This window comes from Crocodylus siamensis, chromosome 11 (assembly GCF_052110815.1).
Source record: "Crocodylus siamensis isolate JL-2025a chromosome 11, ASM5211081v1, whole genome shotgun sequence".
Lineage (NCBI taxonomy): Eukaryota > Metazoa > Chordata > Crocodylia > Crocodylidae > Crocodylus > Crocodylus siamensis.
The window spans coordinates 51,091,904-51,113,242 of record NC_143405.1 but is presented as its reverse complement, the minus strand read 5'-3'; the positions used below and the strand labels follow the sequence as shown (position 1 = coordinate 51,113,242).

Below are 21,339 nucleotides of genomic sequence, written 5' to 3'. Positions count from 1 at the left end.
GAGACGCTTTACTGTGCAGTAGGTTAGTCTACTGCACAGTAAAGCATCACCATCTACATGTGTTCATATTTACTGTGCAGTAAATTAGTCTACCTGTATACATACAGGTAGTAAACTAACTGCAGTAGATACTGCACAGTAAAGCACGTGTAGATGCTAGCCAGGAGCAAATTTTGCTCCCAGTCAGCCTAGCCAGCAGGGGATCACAGAGGACAGGGAGCTCTCTGTCCACAGCTTCCTGGCTCCCCCCAGAGCTGGATTCCCAGCTCCTGGTCGCGCCCCAGGGCAGCCAGCTCCACACAACTGTATATCTGGATGTGCATGGGGCCAGGAAAGCGCTGCAGGGGGCAGATCTCTTGTGGCCCCGTGCACATCAGGTCCCTTCCTGATGTGCAAGGGGCCAGGAGGCAGCTGCTGCTCCTGCAGCTGGCAGAGCTCTCTTAGCCCCATGCCTACTGAGACCACCCAAAGGCTAGTGCAGGGAGGGGTGGGGCAGAAAGCATGGATCTTCCCCTGGCTGCTGCAGGGAGGCAGAGGAGGGTGTGAACTACTCTATACTGGGCTGCTCCCATTGGGAGCAAATCTGCTTCCAAGACAGAGCACGTGTAGACATGCTCCTATGTAGACTTGCTGCACAGTACTTTTACTGAGCAATAAGCCTACTTCAAATTAATAGCACGTGTAGACAAGTCCCACATACCTTAGAAATAAGCTGTTCATACCTCACTTAGGGGCTTGAGTGTGAGTAGGAATGCACAGGCTAAATCTCCCCATGTGTCTTTGGACTATAACCAGAAAGCCAATGTACAGGGATCCTTCAGCTGGTACAGAACTGGCTACCAGCTATCATTCCCCTCACAGCTATGTAGATGATTTTGTCAGGAACAAAGACAAGGCTGGATGACAGCAAGAGATGTATTGTGCTCCAGCTGTTCTCAGCTGACAGAATAACCATGTAGAGCACAACAAATACATATGAAGCACAATATGACAAGGTAAGTCTCACAGAGGTATCTAAAGCTATCTTTGGCCCTCTCCCCTTTGTACCAAGTGCAAACTCAGCAAAACAATTACTTGGATGTCTTGGATTCAAAATGTGGGAGCAAGACTTCTGATGGACTATTTCTCCTTCTGGTCCACTTCATAACCAAAAAGTGCAAAATCATATGAAAAAAAATAAAGCAAATGAATGTAAAATAATAGTGCTCCCTAGAAACTCAACATCTGATATCCCAGTTTCCTGCAAAACATCCCTGTGCTGCAGTTACTATGGGTTTGTGCCTGATGGTGACCAAGAATCTTTGGAAAGCTTGAGGGTTGGATGAAGAGATAATTACCAATTTCTAATAGTCCCTGATGTACAAGCAGGTTTCATGTTTCATTCAATTTATCTATATTTTATCACTGCTAATACATTTGGCTTCAATAAGGTCAATGGAAACAACAATATTTTTGTTATCTTTAACATAAAATGGTTGGCTAATAGATTTAAAACTGGTTAGCAGTTAGTGGTGTACCGTTATACCACTGAACCTGATAACATTCATGCCTTGACAACTGTTTCTTACCCGTTTGTCAACTTTGCATGCATGTGGGCATGCAGATCTTGACAGAGACAGATGGATGGTCTCACCCAAAGAGGTAAAAAAAACTGTCATGGTGTTTTGACCAAGTACTTTTAGTTTTAGCTGGTCATTTATCTAAGAAAGAAATGGACAGGGTTAATTGAGTCTTAGTTTTCTCTGCCTTCATACTATGTGATACTCCAGGAGATTTGTACCTATCTATTCACCTGACAGCTCTACAGTTTATGAAATATTTCTAACAAATTTGGCCATGGTTTGTGACTACTTGGAACAAAACTGAGTCCATTTGTCAAACAATAACAGCCATTACATTCAAGAGGTGCCAGAATTCACGTCTGCCTCACTTTGATGTGAAACTACTATCTGTAGTGTCAAAACTGGAACCAAAGTGAACTGCTAGGGGTTCTGCAGAAGGGAGGGAAAATAAATGTAGGAAACTACTCAAAGTTACAAATTGTGAATTACTCACAGATCCTCAGGACTCCTGAATTCTGACACTTACAGCTGCTTCATTAGAATCTTAACTTATTGAACTGGTGGGTGCTCACACAGAAATAAAATAAAGGCATGGTGTAAATCAGGAGTAGTTAACCTGAAGCCCGTGTGCCACATGTGGCATGAGCAGCTTCTCTTTGTGGCATGTGGCTGATTGAGAATGGGACAGGCAGTTCAGTGGAAAATAGGGCAGAAAGCAAAGCAGCAAATCAGGCAGAGGAAGTGGATCAGAGTGGCACACAGGGAGGGCTTGGGGCTAATTTATGGCATGCCTTTGAAAAAGGTTAGCCCCCACTGGTATAATCATTCCAGAGGGCCCAATGTCAGATACTTTTCCTTCAGTGCAATGATGTTTCTGGTTTGCAAATATCAAGTTTGTTTTGATTTAAGTTGATGCTGAATAATTTGGCTGAGAGTTGTAAAGGCATCTAAGTGATTTGGATGCCAAATTTCCATGAAAAGTAGTCAGAATTAGGCACCCTTATTCTTAGGAAGTTTGATAATCTTAGCCTTTATGCAACATGAAGCTCTTATTCTGGTGACATACAGCTGCTGCTTGGAATAAATGAAGCTGTAGCCCCTACTTTATCAAGAAATGATAGCTGGAAACTGAGATTACGAATTCCATTTCTCCAAGATTCTATCACTGCAGGCTTGATTACATGCAGATTACTGCTGGGAGGGAAATACAGCAGTGCACAGGCAATCCAGGAAGTTTTTGGAGAGTACTGGGGACAACTTCCTGGTGCAAGTGCTGGAGCAGCCAACTAGGGGCCATGCTCTTCTTGACCCATCACTCACAAACACGGAAAATCTGGTGAGGAATGTAGTAGTAGATGATAACTTGGGTAGCAGTGACCACAAGATGGTTGAGTTCAGGATCCTAAGGAAAAAAAGAATGGAGAGCAGCAGAGCAAGGACCCTGGACTTCAGAAAAGCAGACTTTGATTCACTCGGGGAACTCATGGGAAAGGTCCCCTGGGAAGCCAGACTAAGAGGGAGAGGAGTAGGGGTGTGCAAAGCTTCAGGTGCCAATTCAATTCGGAGAAGATTCAGTCTGATTTGGAGGCCGAATCACCATATCCAAATTGAATCAAGAAACCCCTCCAAATCAATTTGGAGCCTCCTAATTGATTTGGAAAAGATTCAGAAAAGGATTTGAAGATTCAGAAGGCAGCCTTTCAGGGGAACAGAAACTGAGAAGAGGGAGGGGGAGCATGGTGGGGAAAGACTGACATGTAGCTGGCCAGTGACTGTGATCTTTCCCTGAGTCCCCTTCCAGTCACAGTGCTCTGGGGGGTGGACATAGAAACAGCATATAAGCCTCTGTCTGCAGCCTTTCTGTCCCTTTTGTGAGCTGTTTCTGCCTGGGCAAAAGAGGGCAGGGCGGATGGCCCAGAAACAGATGGGTATGCAGAGATCTAACCAACACTGGGAAGGCCCCCTGTTACAGGCTACCATCCCTGCTGTTTCCATCCAAATCTGCCTTAATGCACACAAGTGACATTAGTTTTGCTTTCAGCAGTTTGAGTACAGTTTCCCAGAAACCCCTATACCTATCTCCTTGAAACTGGGCAGGCTTCATGCCCTCAGAAGGGGCTACCACTCCTGCTGTTTTCATCCAAATCTGCCAAAAAATGACAGTTATAGGTATTTCACTGATTCCTCATTATAGTCTATGGCCGAATCACTGAATCTCTCTGAATCAGCGCCAAATTTTCAAACCCCAATTTGGCTGAATCAATTCGGGACAGTGATCTGAATCTCTGAATCAAATAACTGTCCTCCAAATTGTCCGCTTCCAAATCTAAATCAAATACCTCCCTATTCACACAGGCCTAAAGAGGAGTCCAGGATTGCTGGCAGTACAAAGAAGTCTTAGAGAGCGCAGGAACAAACCATCCTCATGTGCAGGAAGACTAGAAAGTATGGAGTGCACCCTCAGCAAATTTGCAGATGACACCAAGCTGTAGGGAGTAGTAGATACGCTGGAGGGTAGAGCTGGGATTCAGAGTAACTTAGACAAATTGGAGGATTGGGCCAAAAGGAATCTCATGGGGTTCAACGAGGACAACTGCAAAAATCTGCACTTAGGATGAAAAAATCTCATGCACCAGTACAGGCTGGAGGCTGACTGGCTGGGCAGCAACATGCAGAAAAGGACCTGGGGGTTACAATGGACAATAAGCTGAATATGAGCCAGCAGAGTGCCCTTGTTACAAAGAAGGCTAACAGCATACTGGGATGCATTGGTACGTGTGTTGCCAGTAGGTCCAGGGAAGTGATTTTTCCCCTCTATTCGGCACTGGTGAGGCCACATCTGGAGTACGGGCAGTCCTCAGACTTACGATACAATTGGTTCCTGAAAGCCGCACCTTAAGTCAAAAAGTTGTAACTCAGAACCAATTTTCCCATAGGAAACAATGTTATAAATGGGGGATTGGTTCCTGAACAAAGGCCTGATACTCTGTTTTCTCTATTTTCATAAAAATAACCCAGAATTTTGTACTCAATCAATTATAGATGAGTAATATAGCTACATTAATGTATTTCTATTGTCAATAGCAATCATATTGATTTGGAAGGACTTCTTTGAGGTGATTTTGCTGGACTTTTTGAAGAGCTCTTGGTTGGACTTTTTGAAAGGTTCATGGCTGGAGTCTTCTCAGAACTCTTGGCTGCAGGCTTTTCTGGAGTCTTATCTGCTTTCTTAAAGAAAGTGTCCAAGGAAGTATGGACAGATGTTCTCCAGGGAGATGAGCGATGCAGCAAACTTGTTCACTGGCGTGGCATCAGGTCAAATCAAGCGTTGGAAAGTCGAAACTGATGTCAAAGTTGAAACAGGGTGTCAATTTATAAACGTTGTAAGTGCAAAATGTTGTAACTTGAAATCTTGTAAGTCAAGGACTGCCTGTACTGTGTTCAGTTTTCTCCCCCTGCTACAGAAAGGATGTGGACAAATTGGAGAGTCCAGCAGAGGGCAACAAAAATGGTGAGGTGGTTGAGGGCGTCATGATTTCTGAGGAAAGACTGGGGGAACTGGGCTTATTTAGTTTAGAGAAGAAAAGACTGAGAGGGGATATAATAGCAGTCTTTAACTACCTGAAAGGAGATTCGAAAAGGGATGGAGCTGGACTTTTCTCAGTGGTGAGAGTTGACAGAACAAGGAGCAATGGTCTCAAGTTGCAGCAAGGGAAGTTTAAGTTAGATATTAGGCAGAATTTTCTCACTAGGAGGGTAATATAACGCTGGAACAGATTACCCAGAGAGTTGGTGGAAGCTCCTTCCTTGGAGGTTTTCAGAGCCTGGCTAGACAAATCTTTGGCTGGGATGGTCCTACTTTGAGCAGGGAGTTGCACTAGATGACCTCCTGAGGTCCCTTCCAACCCTAACTTTCTATGATTCTAATCCTGGATCAAAACAAAAGTAACATCAAAGGGAATAGATAAAAACCACTGTTTCATCAAACAGAAGACACTGACAGAGTGAACACCACCACTCACACAGGGACTTTGGAAAATATTTATAGGTTTAGACTCTCGTAACTCTTGGAATACTGACACTCAACAAGAGCGTAGTTTTATACCTGAAATTCTAAAGACTGAAAAGTCCCTGAAGACCAAGTCCATTCATGAGTTACATATCCATCTCTGTCCCTGACACTTCCTCCTCCAAGATCCATCATTAATGCAAGCGAACAGCTGAGCAGAGAAAAAGTAGTTAGACTTTGTGTTAATTGGATAAAATAACAGGAGTGAACATCCAATTCTGGGGGAGATCACAACAAAATGTCCTTATACTCTTATAAGTGAAAGAGAGTAACTTTGAAAAACTGGGTTGATTCACATTCCAGGTGTCTGTTTTTGGTGTGTTGGAGTAATTTCTTGCATTTGTAAAGAAACCACAAATGACATATGAGCTGGTTATCATAGCCAATTCAAATGAAGCATCTGAACCATCTGGTGGGTAGACATTTCTGAAAGATATAAGCATCTTCAGGGGCTCACTCTGCTCTTTCCATAAGCATTACATCAGACAATCTGCAATCCAAAGCTTGTACTGTACCACTCTACCACTTCACTCTGTTTTGGTCCCCTTCTGTATGTATAGCTCAAGTCTCTGATGACCTTTTCCTTGAGGGTGTGGGATGCATTGTAGTCATCATTGAGCATTAATTATAACACTGGGGTTAGATTCATACATGTGCTATAAAAATGTTACAAAGCTCCAATGAATTGTAAGTGGTACATGACGAGATATTTCTGAAGGTGTATTCAATTACTATTAACAAAGAAGAGCCATTTGGTTGGAGTTCAGATCTCAGGATTCTGTTCTTATGTTTGTCAGCAACTAGCTATGTGATCTTGGGTGAGACACTTTACTTCTCCATGCCTTTATTCTACTTAGCAGTAAAGTGGAAATGATCATCTCCCCCTTATAGGGTTCTTTACATGCATAATTAATTAATGCTTGGAAAAGTATGTTGGTTTCCTTGGATTAGAAGGCACAATTGGAGTGTGAAGTGTTTTGCTTTTTATTAGCTATAACACAAACAGATACAAGACAGAATAATTAACATTCAAGTCTTGCAAACACTTGCACACTTGAGTTATTACTTGTATGCATGAAGTTACACACATGCCTCGGTTTTTTTCAGTATTGGCAACTAAACTGATAAAAGTTGGATAGAGAAACCTAATGACTGAAGAAAAATGTTCCCAGGTACCTCATCTTGAAGTGATGTGGCACTAGTATCTAATGAATTGTTACATTTAAGGCATGAAAAAAACCCATACTCCAGGAGCACTGGCAAGTCCTCCTACCTTAGAATAGAAATGTAAAGTTATGGTCGAGAAATACGTTTTTCCTTTAGAAAGACTTTTAGAAAGCCCCTCCCTATTTCCATCATTCTTGCAGTTACTTTTAAACATTAGTATTTTGATGTCTCAGCAGCATGCTCAAACAGGGCTGTGCCTGTAATAGGATGGCATCACATGCAATACACAGCAGTGTCCTTTTCTATTTTCACGTAAAGCCATCCTTGCAATATTATCTCCAAACCCTATTCCACAAAAAGGGCCCTTCAGTCTTTCAATATAGTTACAGTTTATATTCGATATTGCATATAATGACATACGATACTGTAACACTATAGCATTTACTCCTTTCTCTGATGGCTTTACTGCTGATGCCTCCAACATTTCCAGTCTGGGAGTCAGTCAAACACTCAAGTTAATAAGTGCACATATTTCCAAGAGGTCAATGCAGGTGTTCAGCGGCTTTGGAAAATAGACCTATGTTCTCCTCCCATGCACCAGCTCCACTGATTTATCTACATGATAGGAAGAAGTTAAAATCCACTCACCGGGTTTTGAAGGAATAATGCACACATGCCTGGCCTTCAGCTGCAAAACAACCTAAAACATCTGGACTTGGAAAATCATTAAAGAGAAGGGTGATACATTTTCCCATGCAGCATAAAGGGAGCTGGCAAACAGCAATATGCCCTGTTGGGTAACTTATACAGATTGTCAAGTACGATCAACACTGATATGTGAAATAATGTTCCTGAGATGCTCTTTCTAGCTGTGAATTGCCACAGTATATGTAGCCTTCATTTAGGTTCTTTCTGCTGGATCCCTTAACACCTAACACATTTTTTCCCCTCTCAGAGTAGCCATATTTGTTTTATTCCACCCTGAATGAATTTGGCCAACCTCCTGGGGTTCATAGTACTTGCTCATGTAGTGAGAAAAGTCTGAGTCCTAAATTACAAAAGAGCTTTGAAGTGAATACATTTGCCCTAGCCCTCTGGAACAAACTTTGTTCATGTATTTGCCAGAATCTGAGCTGGACAAGTTTAAAGTAGAGTATAAGATTCATCATTTTTTACTATGGGTTCAAATAAATGTAAGTAATATTAAGGAATGGGGGGTTACGTTTCTTTTGTAATTAGCAACTTTATTGAGGAAAGATGCTTATATGCATTTTTTAAATAAACAATGTATAGAAATTTTGGTATACAAAGGAAACATTTATGCCTTTGTTTTCTGTGTGTTATTGCTTATAGGTTGTTGCTAAGTAGGATGAAAGCTCATGCTTTTCCAAGCCTTCAAAAATATCTACAGGTAAGGCAGAAGGTAGGACGACTGAGGGACACCACAAAAATTAACTTGTTCAGTGAGCTGAGAGAGCAGCTGTTCCACTAGCAGTTGAGATAAGGCTGGTTAGGACAGGTCAACAAATTTTCTGTCAGTTTTTTTGTTGTTGTTTAGACAGAAAACTTGGGTTGGGTGGGGGTGTTGATTAATTTTTTTTTCTAGGAAGTACTTACCAACATTTAAAAAAAAAGATTCAATCACAACATAAAACATTTTCATCCAAAAATGTTGGCTATATCTTTTCAGACTTTGACAATTTTTTGCTGAAAAATATTGTGCTGGGGCTTTCTGACAAAAAGGTAACATTTTCTGTTGTAAGTTTTGACAACATTTTTGTCTCTTTTTATTCTCATTGGAATGTTAGGTGGAGCAAGTCATTATCCAAGCAGACAAGGTTCTCTGGGTAAATCTGATATCTTTTATTAGATCAACCAAAATAGTTGGAAAAATTCTTCTTTGCAAGCTTTTGGGTGCAAACACCTTTCTTCAGGCCTGAAGGTGGGTGGTTGTACCCAACGGGTTTATTCAGGCCTGAAGATGGATGTCTGTACCCCAAAGCCTGTGAAGAAGAATTTTTCTCGAAAGCTTCCAAAGAAGATTTTTTCCAACTATTTGAGTTGATCTAATAAAAGATGTCAGATTTACCCAAATAACCTTGTCTGCCTATGTTCCTTAGACCAACAAGGCTACAACCAACACCCATTATCCAAACAGCTTTTCTGTAGGTTGTCACAAAGCCGGGAGCACAACATGTTCTTCCAGGGAGACGTGACTTTTGTTCTCTCTACTAGTTTTCTTCAAGTGCTGAAGTCAGTCATTCAGACTGACACGTAAATAGGTGGCTTCATGTGTGCGGGGGGGAAAACTTAACACTAATTTCTCTATCTGACAGTAACAATCAGTGACAAAGATACCACCCTGCTATTGTGTATTCCAGTTAAACAGGGCTTTTGCATAGCAGTAACACCAGCTCAAAGCTATAGTACTTCCAAAATTCACCTCCATCCTTTGTAATGAGACATGTTTTGCTAAACTTCTAGTGACTGGGTTACATTATTGGCAGCTGAATAACGACTGTCTGACTGAGCACTGAGTCTGTCTCTTTCTGTAGAAGCCAATTCTGTAAAGACTTAATTCACTGACATCTTCATAACTAACACTGCAGCAATTGATTCTATTAACCAAAGTGAAGAGCTCAAACTGGAGTAAAAAAGAGAGTGAAAAGGTCTCCAAATGAGCCTGTTGTGTTTAAAACACTGTATCAGAAAGCATGAGACTGGATAAAATGTGATGAATGGACTCATTTAAACTAGAGAAATAATATGAAATCTTGGAGTAGGAGTTTTAAATTCTTAATACCCAGTGCAGTCAAAAGGTCAACTTGAACATGAGCTCTTGTGAAGCAACCACAAACTGAACTGCAGCCAAGCAGCTTTTTACAGAAGGTAATGGGCAGAAATTCCCTTAGAGATGGAGTTAAGGACTGGGTCGTCTTTCAGCAGCGCTCTATCCCACTTCACCTCTTCACTGTCTGTGAACTCCCTGAAGGACTGGAACTGAAAGTTTAATTTATGAAAATTAAATAGGCCTGGGAAACAAGCTGCATTTCCTAGTTCTTTCTTTCTCCTCACTGCTCTCCTTAAGTCAGCAATTTACCCAGTTTTGGCAGGCAGAAGTGGCATAAGAAGCAAACTAAAGTAGAATAGAAAATTAGCAGAAGACCCAATAAGGGGTCTACTGGGAGGGCTGTGGAGAGTTAATTGTGAATGACAGATGAATGTCAATGGTCCCCGCTATGACACCCAAAAGGCTTTCAGTGAAAATCACTGGGTTATAATTAGCGTTGGGAAAATTTACCACAGAAGCATAAAATGATGGTTTCAAGCCTAGACTTTTCCTTTGAAACTGTGCATGCCCTGGTATTCTCCAAGAGTTCAGGCCGGTGAGGTTACCTTTCTAACAACACTGCACTACATGCTTAATCGATTTTTGGGCCTGGACCATCTTTTGCCCTGTGCTGGTGCAGTGCTCAACACAAAGGGCCCCATTCCCAGGTCCAGGACTTTTGTACCATAGTACAAATAAGAATTTAATTTATAATACTAAACAGAGTTGCCGCATTTTGTGATTGTAACTGGGACCAGACCAAGCAAGACAAAAATCTAACTTAGTCTAATCCATGTAGCCAGCTACATTTTTATATCACCTTGACTACATTGGGGTCTGAATACTAACAGCAACTGTACTTTCTTCTGACTGAGAGATTCTGTCTGTTTTCACTGGAAATCTCTTGTAGACAAATGAAAGCTTTTGAATCAATAGAAATATTATGAGCAGGTCCTCAATAAGTGGTCATAAAAGTAACTTTTCTTATGGTATTTCCACTCCAGCAGAAAGCTATGGATATTCCATAAAAAAATATTCCTGTCTCAGTTCAATGAGCTTAGGATAAAAATAGATATCTTAGATAAAGCTTGGCTGAACATTTAAGCTTTTTAGAGGTTGGTGAAAATGGCCCTTGATTCTTTTGCTAGTCACCTATCTCTAGCTACTTGCTAGTAAAGGTGTGCTCACCTAAGGGTCAGATGCCAAAAATAAAGGGAATCCATCCCTGAAGCCAGTGAAAACTCACTGACTTCATTTGGGATTTGAATTAGATACTAAAAGAGGGACACCATCCAGAAGGTATAAGAAAACAAAGCCAAGTGCTATAAATTCTTCCATTTTTTCCTTCAAAGTAGCTTATTTGTACCTTTTATCAGATTCCATTAGATGGCTCTCTGATCATTTGGATCAAGATGCATGGAGTTAGGGGATGGCAGTGGGGGAACAAATTTAGTTTCAGATGAGGGAATAGGAAAGGTTAATGTGTCACTGGCTGCTCATAATACTTGTAGTAAAAGCAGCCCTTGAAAATCCCTGAAGCCTAAAAGACCCAGGAGAACTCATCTTTTTGTCTTGACTCTGTTATGCCAGGGTGTAGAGAAGTACAAGGGCATACAGGAGGGAGCTCCAGCTGCAGACAAGAGGCTGGAATGAGGCTGAATCTCATTACTTGCTAGTCTGCACTTTCTCTCACAGAAATCCAGGCTAATTTCTCTGATTTCAACAAATGATTGCTTTCTCTGTGGTAGGAGCCTTAAAAAATGACATATAAGATTTTCCTAATGTCTAGGTTTCTAGACAACTAAGCATAATGCCCCAGGTCTGAAAGTGTGGCCCCCTCTGTACATTTTGATACTTGGTGGACCAGAAGGAAGGATGGCATTTGTGCTGCTACTGTGTCATTCCCAGTTCTCCCTGGGGAACCTTTTGTAATCTAGTCACTTTAATACTTGAGGAATGATATGCCCTACCTCAGGGTTGATTTCCCAAGGGCTGCTCACCACAGCCTCCCCTTGCACTCAGCTGGTAAGTGCTGGCTACTTTCTGCTAGTCCGACCCTCTCCTTTGCTTTCAGTAGAAGGATACAAAATTAATGATGCCCCATCGGGAAAGGCAAAATAGAACTTGATCTCGTCAGTCTTGGGAACTGTGGGCTGGTGAACCTGTGGTCCACCAGTCCTAGGTTTCCGGACAGAAATGGATGGTGATACGAGTGTAGCCGCATAGTTGCGCAGTATTAGGGGCCTGGTGTGGCCCTTGGCTTTGATTGCAGCTTTCTCTTCCTCTCTACAGTAAAAAGGATAAAGGCGGCGTCTGCTTCAACATACAGTCTAAATACATGAAGCCAATGGCTCAGGTCCACAGCTGGTATGAATGGGCATAACTCCATTGATTTACCTCAGTGGAGTACTGTCTTTCCATACATATTCTGTGGCAGGTGCTGTACAGATTTTTCTGTTGACTAGGCTCTTTCTGACACCTTTCAAGAAAAGGCACCGTCAGCTTTCCCGCACCCTCCCCCCCCGCAAAGACTTTTTCTAATTTTTTCCCTCTATTAACAAAGTGCTGAGTTTGCTGCTTCTGAAAGGTGTCAAGAAATCCATCCATAAAACAAGTACTGCACAATTAGAGTCAGTGTAAGCTACTGCCAACCCTCTACACTCATGAATGTACCTTGTCCTTGACCTGGACAGACTATTTCAAGAAGGGCGAGTGGGGGGAATTTTCCGTCTTGGTGGCTCATTCATACAGTCCTTGGACTTTTGTGCATAGACTGACAAAAAATCTATTATCTATTATGTTATGAAGTGGATACCTTCCAAATGAGAACCAGGAGGACTTAATACTGGCCTTGTAACCAGCCAACAGATGGTAACTACTGTCACTGTTGCCTCCACGGTCTGTATTCCCCTTGGCAAAATGGAACTGAACGGGTCATACCCATTTGCTATCCTGTGAAATGCCTATTCCTTCTTCTTTCTATAGTACTGTAATTGTTTTGGATTTTCTTTTCTTTTTCACACTGACATGTGTGCAATACGCTGGACATTTGGGGTATTCTGTTTCCATATGTAGTTCATCCCTTTCCATTTAATATTGATTTTTTCCTCTCATTTATATTTACCAATTAGTTATCTACTTTTGACTGATAAAGACTTGATGGCATGTTTCACACAAACAGGAGGCTTTACCACAGGATCTCTGCTAAATTCCCACTTGTGCGAGTGCACTGTGACCTCACAAATTCCTCCTATGATTTCAGTTACAGAAACTTCTCCATCCCATAATATCAGTGCATTGATGCAGATGGGATGTTACCCTTTACAGCTAAAATGGCCTTATTTCAATGGCAAACACATAATCCCTCCGGTTTTTAACGAACTGTGTGCTCTTTCAGGATGACAGGCATTATCTACATGGAGCATGGATTGCTGTGAAAAATGATCTTTCAGCAAATTTGGATGGCATTTTTCAGCCTGCACCAGCTCTCTCTTTACTTGGATATTTATAAGATGTACTTGCCTTTAAGTCACATAAACAAGCATAATTGTTCCAAACGCATATTGCCTGTAAACCTGGAGTTAATCAGATGGGGGGAAACCATCAATCAACCCAAAATAATTACATTCTATTGATTCAGGAAAAAAGAGAGATCCCTCATCACTAGCTGGGGCTGTGGGGCTAGTCCTTACTGACACTTTCAGTAGGAAATAGACACTTGAAAAAGCAGGTAGCAATTGGAACATTTAGACAGGACAAGCTCTGTAGAGGGCTGCAAATGTTCATGCTCCCATGTAAACCAACATCTAAGTGACGGAGTTTAGGTGGAAACCTTGCCTGTGAGTGGATATCCCACATTACAGGGTTTCTGACACTTTTCTCTAAGAATCTTGTTCTGGTTATTGGTAGAGACATGCTATGTGACTAAATGACCATGAGTGTAACTAGGCCATTGCCATGTCCAGTTGCATCCCTCTACAGTCCATTTCACCAAGTGCAGCCATTGGGGATGCTTACATACGTTGGCACATTTCTTTGAGCTTCTGTCTGGCCTCAGGGCAGGGATCAAACTGCTGGTGCACAGGTGGTGTCTCCTGCACGGCTTTAAATTTAGAAGAAGCTGAAAAAAAGCCAGTGGTGAGTTACTATATATGAACAACCACATTTGTAGACCCTTCCCCTGAGAATCTATGTGAGGTAAGGGGCAGTCAAGCTCTTCGTTAGCAAGGAAAAATTGTAGGTGTCACAAAGCTGCAGTAATTTTCTTTTAAAAACAGAGCTGGTCTCTGAAGGGCAGTGTTCCCCTCCTCAACCCCTGCTCTGTCATATCTATTAGGCACTTTAATTAAAGCCAAAGAGTAGGAACATTTTTTCAAGAAAAACACACCATTTGTCCTCATAAAATTTTGAAATTTGAATGCTTTTTTGACCAGATCCAAGTCTAACTGAATGGAGACCGAGTCAACACATGCAGCTCCCATGTGTGAACACAAGGTAGCGCTGAGGGAAAGAATCATGAAGGAAAACAGGGAGAGTAAAAAGATACTAACAGTTAAAAGTGTATTTGGATAAAAATGTCCTGAAGACAGTTTAGTCCAGAGAAGGGGGAGAACAGATGAACCAGTGAAGAGTGAAACATTTCAGTGAGATTTAGGAGTCTCTGTTTCAGGTCAGTGAATATTTGTTTTCAGATTTTCTGTGAGATCCTGGGCAAATCACATAGCCTGATTGTACCTCCATTCTCCAATGGGCAAATGAAGAGGTCAACATTTCCCTAGCTCTCCCCCGGATGTTATGCTGATGAATACACGACAAATAAGTGAGGGTGGTTCAGATATCTTAGTAATAGGAGCCTTGTAAATGCATATGAGGGACAGTTCAGTCAAAACACCACTGCCTCCATGCTGCATGGTGTCCTATTTTATATACTGGTATATTTACTGATATAAGCAGTGTAATTTGGAGCAAGATGGACACTGTACAAAAATGCCATGCATTATGATGGACAGTGCTTTTTTCAGAGTTTTTGTTGGTTTTGTGTTTGTTCATTTCAGAGGCTTCCTATCGTGGAGGCAAGTGGTGTCCCTCTTTTGCTCTCATAAACTCATTGTGGGGGGAAGCAGTTGTTATTTAAGGTAGAGGTGAGAGGTTGCCTAGAAGTTGTGCTTACATTGAGGCTGTAGCTGTTTGTTCGTCTTTGATGAAAGCGAGAAGCTGATGCAGGACATGGGGACCTGGTGTACAATTTGAATGGTGGAAGAAATCTGGATGGTCCTGTACATGCCGTGTAACACTGGGGTTAAGCAAAACATACGCTTAGAAAGTTAAAACTGACTTTCAGATGAACAAAAATAACAATAAAGGCGAATAAAATAAAATGAAAAAAATTGTTGCCAACTTCAGTTGCATCACAATTCATGTCTGGCTTTATTCATACATCTGGGGCTGGAAGAAGAGAGGATAAAAGATCTTGGGACCCAGGAGATCTAAACACAGTTTCCACAGTGCTTTTCATGACTCAACCTCTCTTTGCCTCCATTCTTCCTCTGTAACATGAGGATAATTATACTTCCTTCTCCCACCCTGCAGCTGTCCTGCCTATTTTGAATGTAAGTTCTTCAGGGCAGGTATAGTCTCTTTCCTTGTAAAAGGTGGTGGAATCTCCATCCTTGGAAGTTTTTAAGGCCTGGCCTGACAAAGCCCTGGCTGGGATGATCTAGTTGGGGCTGGTCCTGCTTTGAGCAGGGGGTTGGACTAGATGTGACCTCCTGAAGTCCCTTCCAGCCCTAATTTTCTATGATTCAATGAAAGTGCTTCACATTGAATCCTAATCATGGCTGGCGCCCTGAGGAATTCTCATATTAATGAATTGGGTATAGCAAGTGGTGCTAAAGCCATGGAAAATCCACTGTAAAATGGTTCACATAGTAAAAGTGGTATTTGGACAATGTTATTGCAACCTTCCAAAACATGGCCACAATTTTCTTTCCCCACCTTTTTTTTTGGGTGTTTGTGCCATTAATTCAGCAGCATCCTCCTGATTCCTGGGGCGCAGCAGCTTAGCAGCTTCCAAAAACTTCTTGCTAGTGTCATCAGTGCTGTAACCTGAGGAACAAACATCCGTAGTGAACTAAAAATGAAACTGCTCTCCCTATTTAGGCCATCTTCTATCCACAATCAGATTTCTCGCTAGGCACAGTAAGTGTTAATATGCTGTCTTCCTGTAGCCTGGATCATGGTGCTCAGCATATCAGACCAGTTTAACTACAATGTAGAAAGATATGTGAATTACTATATGCTCAAAGGCATTGAAGCATTAGAATACAGAGCTAGAAAGGGCATCCTGGGCCATCAAGATTGGTCCCCTGTGTTTGCAGGCAATTGTTGAGTGAAGGAATCCCTCAGATCACTTCAACCTCACTCACACTAATCAGCAATAATAGCCAAAATATCAAAAACACCCTATAACAGGCAAAAACAAGGGAGTCCAGGGCACCAGTTAGGAATAACTAGTTGAATGAATGACCTGCTGCATAGTAGAATACCAAGTGTTTTTGTCACAACCAGATCCCAGCACATTAAATGATCACAAGGGTTTCCCATCAAGGTTAATGTTCTAACATAAAGATAGGTTCCACTGTGATTTGTGTAACAAAAATAATGTAATGCAATCACTTAGGTGTCCTTACGAGAAACGGAATTGATCATCGCCTGCATCTTCAGCTGGAGGAGTTCACTCAGCAGGTGGATGGACCTTTGTTGGAACCTGAAGAGTATCTGCTGATTTTCAGCTGAAGGAGATGCATACTTTGGCTCTAGCCTTGCACCTCTGATGGTAGTTCTTTTTGCAATGTGGGGCTTGCAGACAGAGCCAGAGGATAAGTTTCCCAAGGCTGGAGATAAGTGGACAATGGGAAAGTAGTCACCAGTGGCAACCTTCCTGGGGGGTGTTACTATTAGCTCCTCCCAGGTGAACTCAAAGATGTTTTTGATCCCTCGAGGCACATGAATGCCCATCTTATGGCACGTTGCAAGGAGCTGGATGATTTGGGCCAGAATTTCTGGAGCGGATGCTTTAATCTCCTCAAACAGTTTGACAGTACTTCTTTTGGCATTCATGTTGGCGATGCAGTCATTTCACTTGTGGCTACTTTACTTGAAGTGGTGATCTGGGGAACAAACAAAAGAGGATGCAAAAATCTCTTTGCTAATGGACTGGTTCTGTAGTCAGGGTGACCAAAAAAGTGTTTCACTGGAATTAACAGGGTTAATGCCAGCATTGGTTATAACTGAAGTAATAATCATTTACATAAATATAGGATATCAGTTTTTATCCTGGCAGAATGCATTACACAGCCTGATGAAATGTAATACTGAAAAACTTACAGGGGTGTAGGTTGTAGCTGTGTTGGTCTAAGGACATAGGCAGACAAGGTTTTTTGGGAAAATCTGATATCTTTTATTAGACCAACTCAAAACCATTCTGCTGTGCCAAGCTTTTCTGCATCTTTCAACTGAAATTTCCAACTATTTAACTACTCCATAGGACATTACTTGATTTGCTACTAGTGGGTTGGACTAATTTACCCACAGATCACTTCGCCCTCCACGGAAATGCAGCCACCTCTGAGTGGGAACATGGCATCTGGCTAACAGCGCATAGCACTCCCAGCATGAAGGTTAGGACTGTTTCTTGCTATTTCCCTCCTGCCACTATTGTGCCTGGTGATTTGCAGGCAAAGTTTTTAAAAGCAGATGAGTTTACAATCTAAGTTGGACACATCACAAAAAAGAGGTCAGTAGAAAAAATGTGAGGGAGAATGAAGGTTAAAAGGTGAACAATAGGGCTGTGCAGAGCAGGTAATATTCAATTCAACAGCCATGCCGAATATTAAACCGGGTCCTGCTTCAATTTGCCGTCCCCTTCGAGTTGAAGTAGGTCCACTTGGACTCGAGATCGAAGCTCAGTCGAATATTCGAGCTGCTTCGACTTCCCAATAGGCTACAATGGGGAAGGGCGAGGCAGGCTATAACGTTGGCATTTCTTGTCTGATCTTGATGAAACTTGCGGGAACGGTAGCTCCCGAGGAGCCCACAAAGCCTGCCAAGTTTCAACAAGATAGGTTCGGGGGTGCAGGGAAACTGCACCCCAAATTCTTGAGAGAAAACCGCCTGTGACTTCTGTGTGGAGAGCCACAGGGAGCCCCAACCTGCCGGCCTGCTCGCCCCTGAGGAGCCCACGACGCCCGCCAGCTTCCACGGTGCTAGGTGCAGGGCTCTGGGGGAAACTGCACCCTCGGCTGCTGGCAGGCACAACTCGTGACACAGACGGAGCGAGGAGGGCGGCGCTCGCTCCGTCTGCTCCCGGCGCATGGGCCCCCGGCAGCGGGGTCACCCTGAGGGGCACCGGCTGCTCCCCCAAACCAGGCTCCAGGCAGGTGCGGTGGGTGTCACAGCACCCGCAGCCACGCTGAGCACCCTCTCGCTTGGCACGCTGGTCGGTGGACAGGACAGGGATTCCCGGGACAACTGTGGCCAGATGCGGCCACATCGGGCTGCGGGGTGCCCAGCAGGCCAAGGGGTCGCAGGCCAGGGGCTCCACGGGCTCGGCAAGATAGGCAGACACTGCAGTGTGAGGGCTGTCTGCCTGATCCTGGGCTCTGGTGGGTCTGGACCCCCTCATGTTTGCCATGGCCTTCGCCCATATTGGCAGCGCCTGCGGGGGAGGGGAAGACTGGCTCGGGGCTGGGTTCAGGCAGTGGATCCCCCTGTCCCACTTCCCCCCGCCTCCGCCTCCGTCACTGTCTTCATAAGTACCTCCCTCCAGGGACTCGGCGTCTCGCTGCCACATACGGTGCCCTTCACCCTCGGGTCACAGATGGCGGCCAGCACATGCACTGAGTTGGACCCCAAGGGTTCAAGCCTTTTCCTAAGACCTCCTTCAGCTGCCTCACCAGGGCCTGCACATCTGGTGACAGTGGCCTGCCCCAGCCAGGGACATCGGTCCCCAGGAAGCTCTCCGTTTGGCTGTGGAGCTCCTTCACTATGGGCACCACCTGGCTGAGGAGGCATCGGCAGCACTGAGGGTCTCAGTGGCCTCGAGGAAGAGCTTGAGGACCAGCAAGATCTGGGAGATGGCATCCCACTCAGCTTTGGTCAGGGGGCCGCTGATCCCAATCTCCCCAGGCAAGGCCAGCTCATGGATGGCCTTCTGTTGCTGCACCGGCCTCTCGAGCATCGGGTATGTGGAGTCCCTCCGAGTCTCCATGTCCTGCATGAATCTGTGCTGCGGGACATTTAGCTCTGCTTGTTTGTCCCACAGCATCTTGCCCCCCTTGATGCTCCAGTGGAAGTAGCCTGCCACCTTCCTGCATCTGGAAACAAGCCTGCTGGTGTTGCTGGTGCCATCACTGGCAGCCCTGTCCCCCTCCAAGGTGCCTGTCACAGTCAGATGCAAATTGTGTGCCACACAGCGAATACCAGCAAAGTTGGCATCACGGACTGCCTTGACCACATTGGCCCCATTGTCGGTGACCATGAAGCTGCGGGTGAGCTCACCCTGCCCAACGCCCAGCCACCCCTGCACCATGCGGCTCATGGCCCCCCTTATCTCCGCTGCTGTGTGGGACTCATCCATCACCCGGAGGAGAGCCCACCGATGGCCTGACTGGCCACACCAGTGCCCTGTGAGGGAGAGGTACGCCTAATCTCCTCCCCAGCTGCTCCAGATGTCTGAGGTGAAGTGTACGGTCACCTGCAGACCTGGCTTGTGCAGCTCCTCCCTCAAGTGCTCCCTGCATGCTTCGTATAGGGAGGGCACCACCGTCCTGCTGAAGGTGATGCATGCGGGCACCTGGTAAGATGGAGCCAGCAGTGCCAGGAGCCGCCTGAACCCTGGCCGCTCAACAAAGGCGAAGGGCTGGCCATCCAGAGCAAGCATCTCCCCGATGGTCTGGGTGACCTGCTTGCATTTGCAACTGGTCCCTTTTGCCCCCCATGTACCAGGGTGCCCTGCCTCTGCTGTGGAGGGCGGGGGTGTGGAGCGAGCGGGGGCTGTTCCTGTGGCAAAGGGGTGGTGGTACCTGTGGAGATGATTCAGCATCCCCGAGGTGGTCATGCACTTTGTTCCCTTGCCCCAGCTGATTTTGGCTCGGCAGTGCACGCAGATAGCAAATGCGGGATCATCTGCCAGCTCATAAAGATCCCAGACCATGCTAGTACTAGGCCTTTCCCTCTGGCGTGCGGATGCATCTGTGGATGCTGCTGAACTCTCCCCCTCTTCAGCAGTCAGAGGCACAGCCAGAGAAAGAGCAGACTCAGCTGAGCCTCTTGCCTTCACCTGTACAGAGGCACCTTCTGAAGTGCCTTCTGGGAAAGACCTCGTAGCTTGAAAGGAAAAAACCTGAGGGGTGTTGAGCGCAAACTCGACTGATTCCCCCTCCTTCCCTTGCCAGGGCACTGAGATCCAGATCCAGTGCCAGCTCTTCTTCTGGCGCGGGAAGGCTCAGCAACGGCAGCAACACAGGGTGGAGGAGTGCGCTGTTGTGCACCATGCAGTTATGGTGGGAGAGGTTGTGGCTGCTGTGTCTGGACATGAGAGTCTCAGGCACAGGCAGTGGCCCTGGTAGCACAGCTGCTGCCCTCTCTTTCCTGCTTGTAGCTGCCTCATCCCTTGTAGCGGGAAGAAAGAGTTTGGTGGGGGGAGAAACTGCAGCTCTCCCGCTTGCAACCCCCCTTGCTCCCCTTTGTGCAGGCTGGCCAGTGCGGCCACCTGCCTTTCCACCCCGCTTCATAATGTGTTCCTTCGTATGTAAACTGGGACCTCTAAGTGTGCTGGGCGCCGCGGGTTAGATTTCTGGATGTTATGTCAATGTGTTTGTGTGTGTAGATAATATATTGAGAAGTGTTGGTGTGGTGGAAGGAATGAATGATGTATAAAAAATATACATATAAACTGAATTCCTACACATAGAATAGATCCTAGGCTACTACTAACCCTATCCAATATAAGCGTAAACTAATATGAATAGTAGTTATAAAATAAAAGCACCAAGTTCTCAGAAATCCCTGTTGCTAGCATTGCAAGCAGGGAATCTGTTGAAAATCAGGGCTTCCCGCCCTCGTGGTCTGATGCAGAGGTGCTGGAGAACACCAGCAGCTCAGAAACTGACCCCAGGGCAGAAAGCAGGGAGCTGAAAACCTGCTGCCTTTTATGCATTTTCTCTGGCCCTCCCCCAGAGCACTGGGATTGGAAGGGACCTCAGAGAATGCTGACAGGTCACTGGCCAGCCACAAATGTCAGTCATGAAAGTACTCCTTCCCCCTCCCTCCCCTTACTTTCCTTTCCCCCTCCCAGCGAATCCAGTATAGGCAAGTCGAATATTCGACCCTTGTCAAATATTCAACCCGCGCTGTTAATATTTGACTCGCACTATTAATATTCGACTTTTGGTATTCAATTCAACAGCTATTCGACCAGCTGCTATTCAACTCGACTTTCACTTTTCAAGGTCGAATATATCGAATATTTGTCGAATCAAATATTAAGTTGAAGCTTTGCACAGCTCTAGTGAACAATATTGATTACCATTACCTACTTGCCTTGTTCATCTGCATTTTAAAAATTGGTGCACTAAAATTTATGGATAATGACCAAGATCCTGATTGAGTCCAGTGATTGAAGCTACACTGGATTTTATATCTAAAGACTA

The 21,339-nt window shown here is 44.4% G+C and overlaps 1 protein-coding gene across 1 annotated transcript in view; it reads right to left on the bottom strand.

The window, feature by feature from the left end:
- Positions 1 to 16,747, bottom strand: part of FAM149C (family with sequence similarity 149 member C) — a 55,034-nt gene extending 38,287 nt beyond the window's left edge. Inside the window, exons 1-8 of the mRNA XM_090021148.1 lie at positions 16,318 to 16,747; positions 15,623 to 15,733; positions 14,799 to 14,921; positions 13,646 to 13,748; positions 11,714 to 11,914; positions 7,447 to 7,599; positions 5,668 to 5,782; positions 1,569 to 1,700 (exon numbers count right to left, since the gene is read on the bottom strand). Of these exons, the coding sequence (XP_089877274.1) occupies positions 1,569 to 1,700; positions 5,668 to 5,782; positions 7,447 to 7,599; positions 11,714 to 11,914; positions 13,646 to 13,748; positions 14,799 to 14,921; positions 15,623 to 15,733; positions 16,318 to 16,747 (1,368 nt within the window). The remainder of the gene's footprint in view (positions 1 to 1,568; positions 1,701 to 5,667; positions 5,783 to 7,446; positions 7,600 to 11,713; positions 11,915 to 13,645; positions 13,749 to 14,798; positions 14,922 to 15,622; positions 15,734 to 16,317) is intronic.
- Between the last annotated feature and the right edge of the window lie 4,592 nt (positions 16,748 to 21,339).